At 45.9% G+C, this 14,832-nt stretch overlaps 2 protein-coding genes across 7 annotated transcripts in view; one reads left to right on the top strand and one right to left on the bottom strand.

Moving 5' to 3' along the window:
* The window catches only part of Dzip1 (DAZ interacting zinc finger protein 1), a 47,033-nt gene extending 41,548 nt beyond the window's left edge, over positions 1 to 5,485 (top strand). The window contains exons 21-23 of the mRNA XM_038310210.1: positions 484 to 614; positions 2,044 to 2,212; positions 4,658 to 5,485. Coding sequence (XP_038166138.1) covers positions 484 to 614; positions 2,044 to 2,212; positions 4,658 to 4,737 — 380 coding nt within the window. The 3' untranslated portion in view covers positions 4,738 to 5,485. The remainder of the gene's footprint in view (positions 1 to 483; positions 615 to 2,043; positions 2,213 to 4,657) is intronic.
* Positions 5,486 to 7,824: 2,339 nt separating this feature from the next.
* The window catches only part of Cldn10 (claudin 10), a 77,033-nt gene continuing 70,025 nt past the window's right edge, over positions 7,825 to 14,832 (bottom strand). For 3 of the 6 annotated variants that reach the window (XM_038310509.1, XM_038310507.1, XM_038310508.1), the window contains 2 exons: positions 8,659 to 8,766; positions 7,825 to 7,948 (listed from right to left, as the gene is read on the bottom strand). In XM_038310509.1, coding sequence (XP_038166437.1) covers positions 7,825 to 7,948; positions 8,659 to 8,766 — 232 coding nt within the window. The remainder of the gene's footprint in view (positions 7,949 to 8,658; positions 8,767 to 14,832) is intronic. The other 3 variants (XM_038310512.1, XM_038310511.1, XM_038310510.1) reach the window with 1 other exon arrangement.

Below are 14,832 nucleotides of genomic sequence, written 5' to 3' on the forward strand. Positions count from 1 at the left end.
ACATACCCATTAAATATCATATATTTATTTGAATGAGACAACCCACTGTTGTTTTGAGTGGAAACTTATTAGCTTCATGCCTGGGCATAGGATTTCTTCTCTTAAGGGAATTACAAGTATTTAGTTTTAATTTTTTTTTAAATTTTATGTGTATGTATGTGTGTATACGTGTGTGCACGCTTGTGTGATGCCACAAGAGGACATCAGATCCCCTGGAACTGGAGTTACAGGTGGTTATGAGCTTCATGATGTGGGTCCTGGTCTTATCTGTAGGAACAGCGGTGCTATTGACCCCTGGGCCATCCGTCATCTCTCCAACCCCATCTTCTTTCCAAACCCAAAAATGCCTCAATTAGTTTTATTTGAACGATGAATCGTCGTGTGTAAAGCTAAGACTCCTTTGGAGCCGCTGGGGGATTTTGGAACTGACAGTGATACCGTCTGTGGAAACCTTCTCTCGACTGTGTTCTGTTGCTCCTGCAGGAACCTCTGTCGAGATACAAACTGAAAATGTTGAGAGCATGATTTTACACCAAGGAAACGGGGATAAACCAGTTACTGGAATGAATATTGTTGAGACACTCATCACAAAGGAAGAATTGCAAGAATTAAAGGTGAAGCCACTTGCTAACTAGTTCGTCTTTGGATGAATTAATTAGTAAATATATTCTATAATGGAATCAAAGTCGATTGTGATTAGTTAATGTAGTGAAGGCTGATGCTTCGTCCTGATTTGTTCTTAGTGTTGCATTTTTTAACCATCCCATAGAAAGTCTCCTGTCTGGCAGCAGGTATGTACATATTGAGCAATCCGAAATCTGTAGTGTCCCAAACCGCTCAACTTCGTGAACACTGGCGTCACGTCAGACATTCTCAGGATTTGAGATGCAGCTTACAGAGTCTAGGTCTGGCCTCAAGCATGCACACAAGAAAAGTTTCTGATTTTGAATCACACTGGATTTGAAGTTTTCAGATTGGAGATACTCATACCCAATAAGATGTCTGAACATATTTCCAAGCCCAGCTCCCTGTCTAATTTGAAATACTTCTGGGCCCTCCAGTGCAAGTATATTTGCCTGTTCACTGCACAGATCCTCACAGCCCCATCTTATGTGCAGTTTGTCACCTGTAGACATTAGATGTTTTGACCACAGCAGTGGCATGAGCGAGAATCCAGAGCCTCCACATCTACTCCAGGGATTTTTCTGATGCCTGGAAGTAAAAGAGGAACTTTAAGAATTTGTCCAGCCTTGGAATCAGAATCATCGGAGAGACCTGGAAGGTTCTGAGCAGTTCTAATGCCCAGAGTGTTTGTAACGGAACTCAGCTGTAGCCATTCTGGCTAGCTGGTTGTATAGACTGGGTCTTCCAGTACTGGTCATCCTTTCCAGTTCTGTAGCTAAACCCCCACCTCCCACTCCCGTTCATCCACGGGACTCAAAACAATCTGTTGAACATTCTTCATTAGTTATTGTTTTTTTTTTGTGTTAACACAAAGCAAAAAACTAAAATTGTCAAAATGCTGCATCATTCAAGATGGCATGGCTCTCCTCGAAAAAGGCTTGCCAGAAATGTGTTCCTTCTAGTGAGGGTCTCATTCTGCAGGACTCCTGGATGACATAAATCACCCTGATTAGAGTTTCTTCCCGCTACCATCTTGTAGTCTAGAATTTTCTAAATTCACAGTTGATAAAGAAAAAATCTATGGCATGGAAAAGAGAAGTGATTTCTGTAAATTTCACGATGCGGGTTTTCAAATTCACTTTGCAGCTCTGAAAGATGCCTCCATTTGGGCTCCTGTGCCATTCCCACCTTCCCGTTCAGTGTCAGCTGCTCGACCTAAACCACAAAATGAACGAGGGGCACTGTTAAAATGCAAGTTATAGCCAGGTGGTGGTAGCACACACCTTTAATCCCAGCACTTGGGAAGCAGAGGCAGGCAGATCTCTGTGAGTTTGAGGCCAGACTGGTCTACAAGAGCTAGTTCCAGGACAGGCTCCAAAGCTACAGAGAAACCCTGTTTATTCTCTGTGTTTCTTTCAGTGCACAGATGGAGATGATGATGGCTGGGACATATCATCCTTAGAGGAAGAGAAATCTTTGGAGAAAAAGCTAGAACAGAGGGAACCCCCACCTGTGAAAAGAGATCTAAATTCCGGTCAAGTGCCAAGGGCCTGGGGCCCAGTGAACCCTCGGGAATTCAAGGAAGAAGGTTAGCGGTCCTCACTCCCATTTATTGACGGACCGTTTTCTGGAGTATGTAGGTGTGTGTGCGTGTGGGTGCACATTAATGTACATGTGGGGGCAGGAGTCACCGAACTGTTCCTGAGAACAGTCTCCCTTGTGTTTTGAGGCAGGATCTCTCGCTGGCCTGGCGCTTACCAAGCAGGCCAGACTGTCACTGTTTCTGCTCCCTCAATGCCGGGGAAACAGTGACCTTTTTAAAATGTGAGATCTGGGGATCAAATTCAAGTCCTCAGGACTGATCTGCAAGCACTGTAGCAATCAAGCTAAGCCTTTGGTCCCAGAGTGTTTCAGCTTTATACGTATCTGCGGTTAGTTATGCTTCTATACGTTCAGACAGACACACTGCTGGGGGCTAGGATCATAGCTCAGTGGTAGAGTCACTTAGCCAAAACCAAAACCAAACCAGACCGAACCAAATGACACAGTTGTTAGAACCAAGATCTTGATGTTTTTTTAAATTACAAGGTATATCTGAATATTGATAACTGACTCCACAAATGTACAAATTATTTTAATTTCTGCTGCAATGTTTCATTAAACATTGGAGTGTTATTTTTCACGATGACCACATATATACTCTCTTTGTGCAGGTGCCCCTAGAAATTACCCCCACTGAGCTTACACGAGGCTGAGAACATGCTTTCTGCAGTTTTCCAGGACTCTGTATCTCCTACTAAGTCCTTTCCACGGTTTTCTTCCAAGGTGGTTTTTTTTTTTCCAGCATTGAAGTCAGTGGGATGGATCACAAATGACGTTGACATTGTAATTTGGAATGCTTCCTGTCCACCAGCAGACCTGGTTTCTAAATTCAAAGTCAATAAATGTGTGCACCCACATGTGTGAGTGTGTGTGTGTGCATACATATACACATTTTGTTTACTTTACTTGTTTGACTTGTTGAGACGAGATTTCACCTGCGTCACAGAACAGCCCAGGGCTGGCCCTGCTTTCAGTCTTCCCACACCACATCTGGATACCAGCATCACAGGTGTGCTACTGTGACCAGATATTGGATTGTGTACCAAGTCAGATCCAGCCACCCATCCCCAATAAGCCAATTAAAAGACCCAAACTGACCGCGGGCCACGAAGTAGATTTGTTTAGTGTGACTGCATTAGGAAGAGGGACAGAGCCGTCCAGTGAGAACATCCATGGCTGAGCAATTGGTCCCTCCCACCACTGACCCAACCATTGCCTGGGATTTAGTCTAAACCTGAAAAACAATCTGACTTATTGTTAGAACTGCATTCTCCCACCATGAGATTCCTGGGGGGAGTTCTCACTTCTCTAAAGTCCACTGTTTCAACAGCCTGATAGCGTGTTGTATGGCACAGTAGCTCTTTAAGATACACTCACATCTTCCATGCCAGTTATACCACCATGCCCAGCTTGTAATCCTTGTGCGTTGTAAAAGGTAAGATGAGCAGAAGGGTCCTCCATGATATTTCTCACCATCTTTACTACCCGTTGAGCCATTCCCATATCTCTCAGTAATGCACTCAAACCTGCCTCTTGATTTGACAACTTCAGATATTAGCTACCGATGTCCTGCTAAGACAGGGGCGTCTTTACCACCGTCCTCGGCACCTCTTTGTGTCCCTGTTAGCAGCTTCCTGCCAGTGCAGAGAATTCCCACAGTCATGTCTCCTGTCTGCAGCAGGTCGTCCTGTCCCCTTTGGATGTTCTCAGCTCTGTCCCTTTTCTCTCTTGAGTATGTCAGCTGTGCACTAACTGCCACACTGCCCCATGATAACGTGTCTGCAGCAGAGCCGTTGTGAAGTTATCTCTGCTAAGGACTCATAAAATCCAAAAGACTGCTTGAGAGACATTGCCTTATGAGGAACTGGAGAATGCTTCCGTGCCAGGACCCCGCAATTCTCAGAAACATTCTAGAATCAAATTAGAGCGGAGTTCTCCACAGCATGCTGCTTCCACAGCTCAAAACCGTGACTCTAAATTAACTTCAAATTTAAGTTCTTTTGCCCCAGCAAAATCTATGTTTAACATTTACCTCTAAATATTAAAGTAGAGATTCACATTGCTGTGTAGGATTGCACATTCCTTTCCTGCCCAGTTTCTATTTGCTTGTAGTCAATAACACAACACAGACATGCCGAGAACTCAGGATCCAAGCTCCATGCTGAACGCCATGGGGAGAGAAGCAGGACACAGACCCTACTGCCCAGGAGCTCATGGGCTTCGGAATGGATGGTCACAGGCCACCATGTCCCGTGAAGAGATCTAGAAAGGTGGCTAACTTGGGGGTGGGTGCGCTAGCAACCTCCCCGAAAGCCTGTAGGGACCTGGGGCAAGGTGAACAGATTCAGACACTGGGTGAGCAAAGACTGAAAGGGTCTGAGCATCCCCGTTTAACCACAGGTCCCCTCCCTCCCTCCTGCTCCTTGTCCAGGACTTCAAGACAACGAGCCGAGCACCCTGAAGAGCAGCCTAGTGACTGTGACTGACTGGAGTGATATCCTGGATGTGTAGCCACAGCGCCACGTCAGAGAGCCGCTCCACAGCCAGCAGCACATGGGCCAACAGTCTGTAGGATTCCAGCACTCCTTAGCATTCCCACCGTACAAGGAAGCTCATTCAGAGCAAGGGCGTCTTTGACAACACACGACTGTCGGCTGTGTAGAAGCAAGACGTCCTTTAAGTCATAAAATGTGTTTTCCAGTACGGTACTCTAGTGTTAAATGTATTCTTTTTTCAATTAACTTTTAAGTCTTTTTTTTTTTGACTGATAGTAGGCTTTAGTTTGAATTATTGTAGCTTTTTAAAATATGTCTGTACTGTCACGTCAGTAGCTTTTATGTTACAAAATTCTGTTAAGTCTCTTCAAAATTGAATTAGATGCCAGTGACGCCCTCCTCGTTAAACTGGTTGTTTTCCGTATACAGTATGTCTAGAATGGTAACAATTAGCTAGGCCCATGCTAAATACATTTCCCCGAAGTACCTTTGATCCCACGGAGCTCTGAGGCCCTGTTAGCATGTTGTTACTGACCAGTTATTTTCTGCAGTGTAATCTTTATCTCGGATATTTTATGAATAGCGTGCAACTGTTCTAAATGCCAATTGATTTTTATGAGATGATCATTAGAAAGAGATGAGCCATTCCCGAGTCATACATGTGTGTATTTTCTGTGTTCTTCAGTACCCAGCCCATTATAAAATACCTCAGAACTAATTTATATTCTTGAACAATGGTCTCGGCAATGATCAGAAAATTTATATGTAAACCATTTGCTTTCTTTTCTTTTTTTAATTTTTTTCCTTTTTTTTTTTTTAAAAAATCGTTTTTATAGTTTGTGGTACCATTAGGACTCTATCTCAGAAAAAAAGAAAGATAACATTTTAATAGCTTGTTGATTTGGGGTCTTCTGTCATCCATCAACAGTGCCAGTAAAGTCTTCCATGACACCCTGTGACTGTTCTGCTTATTGGAGATGGCTTCTCGGCTAAGTTTATGAAGGGGCGTACACAAAGCCATGGCTTCTGACACCCCGATCTTGGAATAAATCTCTACGGCTACTGTGGCTGCCATCCTGAAACCTATGTGTGCCCATTTCAAACCATGAAAACAACGCCTTCCACCCTCCTACAGGGCACTATAGGCTTGCTGTTTAGCTTTTCCTGCAGACATCCAAAAGCTTTTGAAGTGACAGAGTATGATGTGGCTAGAGATGAACAGTCTGCACCTCATTCGCTTCCTCAACAGATTTTTATCGAACACATGGTTTTTTGTTGATTTATTTATTCTGTTTTTCAAGAACTGAACTAGGCAGCCACAGCTGACTTGGAACCCAACCTGCCCTAGACCAGCCTGACCTTGAACTCGGAGATCCAGCTGACATTAGAGGTATGTGTGTGTGTGTGTGTGTGTGTGACCATGCCCAGCCTGAGCTGCGTGGCTTTGCTTCTGTTCTGGGTGTGATTTAGGCCTCCATTCGGGTAGAATTTTGAGATGTGATCTTTTTGGAATCATGAAGACAGCTTTAGAGAAAGCCTGCTCCGGGTTATGTGCCGCGGTCTGATTTCTGGGGCTGGGGAAGTATAATGATTCTCTGCCCAGACCCAGCCTAGGAATTAGCTTGGTATATTTTGTATAATGATTCTCTGCCCAGACCCAGCATAGGAATTAGCTTGGTATATTTTGGTCACAAGACTCAGTCCTTTAACTTCTCTGTTTAGTTTTGTTTCCTTTGTCCCCATTCTGTTTGATTTATTCTTTCTTCTGTAGCCAGACCGTATGGCCCCGCCCAATACCACCCATCCCTTTCTCCCCTACCCTCCCTATATCCTATCCCTCTGCTTTCTTCACCAGCCCAGCTGAAGAAGAACAATCACTTTAGATGTAATACCTTCACAGTGCTGTTTCCACACTGGTCTGTGGTACTCATGAAAAAAATATTTCAAGTATTAACAAGGTATGGCATTTAAAATTTTTTAATTGTATTTTTAAAAACAGTTTTTAAAACTTTTTTTTCTTTCCATTGGGTTCCTGCAAACAATGTGATTTTTCTTTTTCCTTTTCAATCATTCGCTCTTTGGGAAAGTCACGTGGCACCAGTGTGATTCATCCCGGACGATTTGTAGCCCTTGACGCAGGTGCGGGATCCCTACAACTGATATCAGCTCACGCCCTGGCCCTGTCACTCAGAGGCTCACGACTTCCCCTTTCCACTCCACTTTGCTTAGCTGCATATGCAGGAGGAGGAAAGTAGCCGCCACCAAGGGCGCTGGGGGTGTGAGTGAGTTGGGGCACACAAGCTGTGTAGGAATGGTGATGAGGGCTGCCTTTGTGGGCAGGTGGTTTGCAGGCCAGCCAAGGGATCCCTGTCTTGAAAACTGGCCAGTGTCTCAGTGACCTAGTGAGTGCTATGTGCAGGACTCAGGAGACACCCAGGAACTGAGAGCGGCAGGCACCACATAGCCCAACCTCCCCGCTACTTCCTCAGCTGGCTTTGGATTCAACCACAGCCAGGGCCCAGCTCACCTCAGGGTGTCAGACAACCCTTGTGGTCTATGAGCCACATAAAGGACAATGACAGCTTGGCCTCAGTAGTCCTTTCTTGAGCCATGGTCGTGAATGGCGGTCCTGACAGACAGGCCTAAGAAACTAGAAGGCGAGAGACTACATGGCAGGTAACAACGTGACTGCTTAACTGGGACACCTAATGAATAGTCTCAAACTTGTCCCCAGTCCCGTTCACAAGCCACCATTGCTGACACACTTCTGCCTAACGTGTGGATGGGACGAGGGAAGCTCTCAGCGTACCAAAGATCAAAGTGACCCTCACCCCAACATTTCCTGAGCCTTTGAACTAAGCGTCCATGTGTTCTAAGGGTATAAAATATGCAGATCCTGTAAATAACCTGTTTATTTTCCTTATAGAAAGGCACAACAGAAAATGATTAGCATATAGCTATAAGAACATTTACATCCGTCCAATCAACAGTCTTCAAATTCATATTTTAAAAAACCAAGCGGAAGCGGCAATTACGGGAGGGCCCCCAGAAGGATCATTGCGTGAACAGTTCGGTTTCAAGACTCAACTCATCAGGAGCTCCTTTAGACATAAGCGTTCTTATCAAACTGTTTTGAAGGGCCTGTGGATTTAAAATCCCCTTCTCCGCCATGATACTTGGTCCGGGAAGACGTGACAGACGTGGGTCCGTTGTACGTGTAGCCCATTCTGAAAGGTAAAGCATACTTGACTTGATTCTGCTCTACAGCAGGGCAAAAGAGAAACGGGTGAAAACCCTGTTGCCGGCCGCTTAGCGTTCACTCCTCCTCTGGTTAGCTCTCCTCCCTCCTCTGCCCACCAGCCTGCGTGAGGAGAGACTCTGTAGAGGCAACTCAGTAGTTACTTGTTCCAATAACCTTTCTCAAAACTATTTTTAATGCTCATTTTCCTAAACTGAGGTTTCCTAGAGGCCTTCATCGATCCCTGCCGACGTTAAAATTACGGTGACGTCGACACAGAAAGCAGGCCTTTACACTCGGGCTTGGCCTCCCAGTTACAGAAGCAGCCTTTGAACACAGCAGGGAGAGCTTTAAAAATAATACCTGTCCCTAACCCTTTCCCACAGTTACTTCTCATAAGAGTCACAAATTGTGTGTAACTTGCCCCATATGTAATGATTTAGAAATCATACAGCTCGGTGGTTCTCAACCTGTGGGTTGAGGCCCCTTTGGCAAACTTCTATCTTTCTGTCTCCAAAAAATATTTACATTATAGTTCATAAACAGTAGCAAAATTACAGTCATGAAGGAGCGATAAAGTAATTTTCTGGTCGGGGGGGGTGGGGTGGGGTCACCACAGGATGAAGTATTAAAGGGCTACAGCGGTAGTAACCACAGGTGTACCACTTTTTAGCAGCTGTTTTCATCTCTCTCTCTTACCTGGGTGATTTATTATTGTCAGATATTGAAAAGCAAAATATGACGCCGCCAATGATACAGAGCGAGGCTCCTGCCCAGCCGATGAAGAGAGCAGCTCCCAGCTCGTACCTGTGAGAAAACGACAGGGCATGACAGGCAGCTCACGGGAGGGCGCTGGGCAAGCCCTGGGACTGAGGCTCACTAGCCCACACTTTCCTTCTATAAGCTAACAAAGGAAGTAGCGATGTGTTTGGGTCAGTGTTTGTTTTGAGTCTCTCCACCTTCCTGACTGGGAGCGAGGGTGGCGAGGCCCAGCCAGGTCATGAGCACCTTCCATTCTCTGCCTTCACTTTCCCGAACTTCCCGCTCATTTCTTCTGTCCCACGGACCAAATTACTTATCCACGCCGTCAGGAAAGGAGCCCGACCTCCACATCCATTCTAGTTAGTTCAGTAAATGTCAGATCACCTGCTGGTGCAAGGCGTCTGTGCAGAAAGGGTGAGGGACAGACAAGAGCGCCATCCCTGTGGTCTACTGGGGACGTTTAGAGGTAACCAGTGACCAGGCTTCGAGATGGCGGAATGCAGTGCCTCCTCGATGGCCACGGTGAATGCAGACACAGCCCTTCCCCAGATGGGAAGGGTAGGACTGTCAAAAATGAAGTCACCTGTCAGACAGCTAGAAGAAACCTTTTCCGGGGAGGAACAGCCACATTCCTTTAAAAAAAGGAATGAGGTTTGTAAAACTGCAGAGGCTTTTGGGTTCTAGTGTCTGCCTGCCCCTCTTCCTGTAGAACTGTTTTCTTCTGTGAGAAAGCATCTCACTTTTGCTCCATAGACACACATGCACGCACGCACGCACGCATGCATGCACAAGCATACACACTGCAAGACTGGGGGAAGCTCTGCTCGTGCATTTCAGCATAAAAGGAACCCAGAGTGTGTTTTGGTCACACGGATCCATCTCAGGAGAGCCCACGGTGAAGAGAAGACGGGGTTACAGATCACCAGCCTCTATTGCTCATGACGTGGACCAGGCATGAAGCGTGGGAGAGCCTGGCTTTTGGCTTGGTGTGGAGGCCCCACTGCTGTGGGGAGCAGCCGGCAGGCGCTCTCCAAGGTCCTTAGCCCATTGATCCCGCCCACTTGACTGTGTAGGCAGGGATCTCTGCACCCTTGTATCCCAGCGTGGGCTTTCTATGGTGGTCTGTGTAGCTGTAGGAGTCCCTGGAGCCTGGACCACTAGCAGGTAAGGAATGCCTCGGGGACTTTTTTTTTGTTCCACCTGGGATGGAGTTAAGCATACTCTGTAGTGTGATCCTTTCTCTTCTCTCACACTTATGTCCTTGGGAAGTCAGGTGACAGAGGAGGGCAAGGGACAGCTGTGGCAGGACAAGTAGGGATTACCACTTGGTCTGCTTCCGGAAGACTCCTTCCTGGCTTCCAATGTGGGAGCGACAGAAACAGGAAGTTGTGAATGGTTACACATGCCTTCAGATGGCACGTGTGCACATACACCAAGAGGGCCAGGAGTGAAGTACACATCAGAAGAGATTTGGCCAGATCAGGAGTAATGGGGTGGGGGGGGGGCGGATTTCTCAGTAACAAAACCATCAAACCGTCATGCTCTTCATTCAAAAACGGCACTGCCCAGATTCCTGTCCTCTCCTAAGATGCACAGTCGTGCCTCATTGCAGGTGCGTGACCTTTGACTCCTCTGAACCCCTGAAGTCCCGGAAGGAACTGGCTTCAGATCCTACCGGACTCGTGCTGTGACAGGAGCTCAGGACAACACTTCCCATGGAAACAGAACCTCCTCACACACCTCTCTCCACCCGGAGGCCATCTCTCCTCGCCCCATGCTGTAGTGACATTGACCGTCCAAGAGTCCCCCGTCTCTTTTCAGTCATGGGTTTTGCTGAAGGAGGATGTCAACCCCAGCCGCCTCGGTGATTAGGCAAGAATCTCCAGCTCTTACAAATGGTCAGTGAGGAGGAAGTGGCCACGAGCCACACAGCTCAGCGACATGACCTTCCTGAAAGGAACATTGCAAGCACTCACATGGTGGAGCAAACCTCAGCATTGTATCTTCACTGACTCGAGCTGTCTTGAAACTTCCTGAGGGGATTTAGGGATGATGATCTTGGTTTATATAATAACTGGCTCTTTTATTCCGTTTTTTTAAGTTTTGAGACAGGGTCAGGGCTAATGGATCTCAGGAGGACTTCAGACTTGCTGTGTAGCTGAGGGTGAGCTTGAACTTCTGACTCTCAGCCTCTACCTCTAGAGTGATGGGAATGCAGATGCACCACCCTGGTTGGTGTCTGTGGGGGACCACGTAGAACCCAGGGCTCTGGCATGCTACACTAGCGCTCCACAGACTGAGCCGCATCCCCAGACCCTCATTCCATTTTTTAAATATATTTTTACTTTTCACATATGTAGGGTCACTTTCGTAGGAATTTTTTTCCATCTGATTTCCATTGTAAATCTTGTCAAACACTTCAGAGAAGTATCTGGAGTTGTTTTTTCAGATCCTACATCACCCCCCCCCCTTTTAGGTTTTAACAATTCTGTTTGGTGAGTTTCTGATTGGTTCTTTCTTTCTAAGATTTTTTTCTTCATTCTGTTGAGAGACACGTGTCCCAGTCTTCCTCAGCAGTGACCCCGGTTCACACCAATCACACCCGTCGTTGGCAAACACTGACCGGCCGTAAGAGAGAGGACAATATAACGACCGACCGACCGAGATCTGCTTCCAAGGCATGTCGCCCTCACCTCTGCCCGGAAGTGTTTCTTGACTTTTGGTAATGCTAAGAGACTGATTTCAACACTTGAGGAAGATGATCCAAATTTCAAATTCTCTGCAGCATGTTTTGTGCTGTAGATCCTCTTGTCCCTAAGCCAGCTTTTACGGTCACGGTGTGGCCTCTTTGTTCCCACGACAACAGTTTCTTCCTTATTCCAGAAGAATAAATATGCCCGGCTCCAGACGGACCGTGACTCTCAGGGTGAGGGCAGAAGCTGGTTTCGAGATAAACTGTTTTCAGCGTGTGTCAAACGACAGCACTTATCAGGTGGCTGCTCCTCCGTGTAGCTTCAGCACATTTCTGTGAGAGAATGTGACTCTGAGGGGCCAAGACTTGGGGATGAGTTTACTTCTATCAGAAAAACAAAACATGGGTTAAGTGCTTCAAAGTATCCTACCCGATAAACCAAAAAGATCTGAAGGGTTTATACATGCATTCAGGTATGGGCTAAAGTCACTATCCTCTCCCTGGTGTGTCTAGAGCTATATACGGCTCATGGCCTTCATTCCATGAGAGGGTTAGAGCACCGTGGTACAGCCGACTCAAGACAACACACACTTCCATCCACAGTTTAGCCCTTCAGCCTGCACAGCCCCCCTAACGACAACCACTTATTTCCATGTGCTGACCTCGTACCCCAGTCTCCATTTCTGACTTGATTTCCCATTCCTGGGATCTCCTCTGTTTCCTTCCGTGACCGCCACAGCCAGGCCGAGCCACGTCCTGCAGTACTCATCATTTTCAGGATGGAAAGAGGTGGTCGGCCCGGCAGCTCCTCCCTCAGACCCCATAGGCTAGCGGGCTGGTGAGACATTGAGCAAATAATTACAGTACAGCATGATAACTCTAACAACAGAATTCAAGGAGCATGTCTGTGCAAACAGGTGTGACCTCAGCCCTCCCAGATACGTACGAATTTGCTTTGGAAGCAGCGCTTACTGTTAGGACTTGTGCTTTTCTTTTCTTTGGGTTTTCGAAACAGGGTTTCTCTGTAGCTTTGGTGCCTGTCCTGGAACTAGCTCTTGTAGACCACAGACACAGATCTTGTAGACACAGAGATCCGCCTGCCTCTGCCTCCCAAGTGCTGGGATTAAAGGCATGCGCCACCACCGCCCGGCTGTGCTTTTCTTTTTTTTTTTTTTTTTTAGCACACATTGCCATTCCATCCTCATACCATCCCCAGATACGGGCAGAAATACCCTAATTGCAAACAAGGAAACTGAGGCTCAGCAAGATTACATTACTTTCCCCGTATTTCTGCTAAGTAAATTTCAGGTCCCATTTTTAAAGCTGCTGTGATTCCAAACCCAGGCTTTTGACTGTTGCTCTTACAGTAAATCAGTTGATGTATATTTTTAAATCCGGGTCAGTGAAACCTACTCCTAGTTCCCATTTCAGTTAGGTTCTCTCCCTTCCTGGCTCATTAAGTTCTCAGTGGCTCCAGAACTGTGGGGTGTGGAATTCTTTCCAAATATCCTGGGGCTGTCTTTTCATCCAACACCAGAGAGGCAGGGAGTCATTAACCAGGGTACGCTGAGCAGCCCCTCCGAAAACAAAGTGGCTGGAACAAATGAAAACTCATCCTTTTCGGACCCACAGAAAACTGAAGTGACCTTTGTGAAGGTCACAGATCATTTTAGAGTACAAAGCCCTTGCTTTAAGAATGGGAATAACAAAAATAAATATGTCAGCTACCTTACCGCACAACAGTATGTTTTGGGGAAGAAAAAAATGTAAAAAATCTAGAATGTGCATGTTATTCACATGGATACCTTCAAAATTGAATTCTCTTGGTAAGCCAGGCTTTAGACACCACTGTATGATATAAACTCCTCTATATAATCTAAGGGCCAAAAATCTGCAAGGATATATTTGTATACATGGATATTCTATAGGGATTACCTGTAAATATCTTTTCTCCAACACTTCACACTCTAAGTTGCTGGTGTAGAATGGGTTGTGTAGAGCCAAAGCCAGTGTTTGTAGAGACTCCGTGGGTCACCTTGTGTGGTACAAGGAGTCTCCCAGTATCTGCCACTTGGTGTTTCCTGTAACATCTCACTGTGTGTGACACGGTGCCGTATGTCTCCGAGCAGTGATACAGGTGACCAGAAGTTAACAGACAGAATATGCCTTCCTTCTGCGGGTCTTCTTAAAGCTTTACACTAGATTCCTTTTCACCTTCCTTCCTTCTACGTGAGAGCCAAGTATCATAAAGCAATAATCCCTCTATTAGGTCTCTAACATTCCAGCAAATATGTCCTATTGCTAATTTCAAAATGTGAAAGATGATGTTCTGCCGTGTGAAGGCATATGTAAAGACCACTGCCTTTCAAACTAAGAGCTAACGCTTTGTAGTATTTCCTAAGCACCATCAGATGTGATTGTAGACGGTTGAACAATGCCATCTTACCTGGTCATTACAACCCATCTGCATTCTATAGATTCAAAGCACGAAAGCATAAGGATGTCATAAAACTTCAAGAATGGCCAGCTAGGAAGTAGAGCAGAGTTCACTCTGGGCAGCTTGGACCCAGGATCCTTCCTGACATTTAGGTTGTGAGCCTAGCCTTTAAAGACTGAGCCATCTCTCCAGCCCCAGGATCCTTTCCCTCCTGTCTGCTTCCCCTCATCTCATACGCAAATGTCTTTTCTTTACAGAGAGGCACAGACCCTCACTGCTGTATTATCACCCTGGCTGTAAGTGTCCTGCAGCGCAGGCTAGCTACAAGAAGTCCAGGAACTGACATGCATTCTCTGTTTCATGATGCTCCCCGTCTGGTCTAGAAGACATGCAAGCTGGTGCAGCTTCTTTGGATGTCAGTGTGGTGATTTCTCAGAAAATTAGGAAACAACCTTCCTCAAGACCCAGCAATACCACTTTTTGGTATATACCCAAAGGATGCTCAATCATGTCACAAAGACATGTGCTCAACTATGTTCAGAGCAGCTTTCTTTGTCATAGCCAGAACCTTGAAACAACCTAAATACCCCTCAACTGAAGAATAGATAAGGAAAATGTGGTACATTTACACAATGGAGTACTACAAGCAGAAAAAAATAACATTTTGCAGGAAAATGGATGGAGCTAGAAAACATTATTTTGAGTGAGGTAACCCAGATACGGAAAGACAATTATCACATGTACTCACTCATAGGTGGTTTTTAAACATAAAGTAGAGAAAACCAGCCTACAAATCACAATCCCAGAGAACCTAGACAACAATGAGGACCCTAAGAGAGACTTACATAGATCTAATCTACATGGGAAGTAGAAAAAGACAAGATCTCCTGAGTAAATTGGGAGCCTGGGGACCTTGGGAAAGGGTTGACGGGGAGGGGAGAGGCAGGGGGAGGAGCAGAGAAAAATGTAGAGCTCAATAAAA

This window comes from Arvicola amphibius, chromosome 13, assembly GCF_903992535.2.
Source record: "Arvicola amphibius chromosome 13, mArvAmp1.2, whole genome shotgun sequence".
Taxonomy (NCBI): Eukaryota; Metazoa; Chordata; class Mammalia; order Rodentia; family Cricetidae; genus Arvicola; species Arvicola amphibius.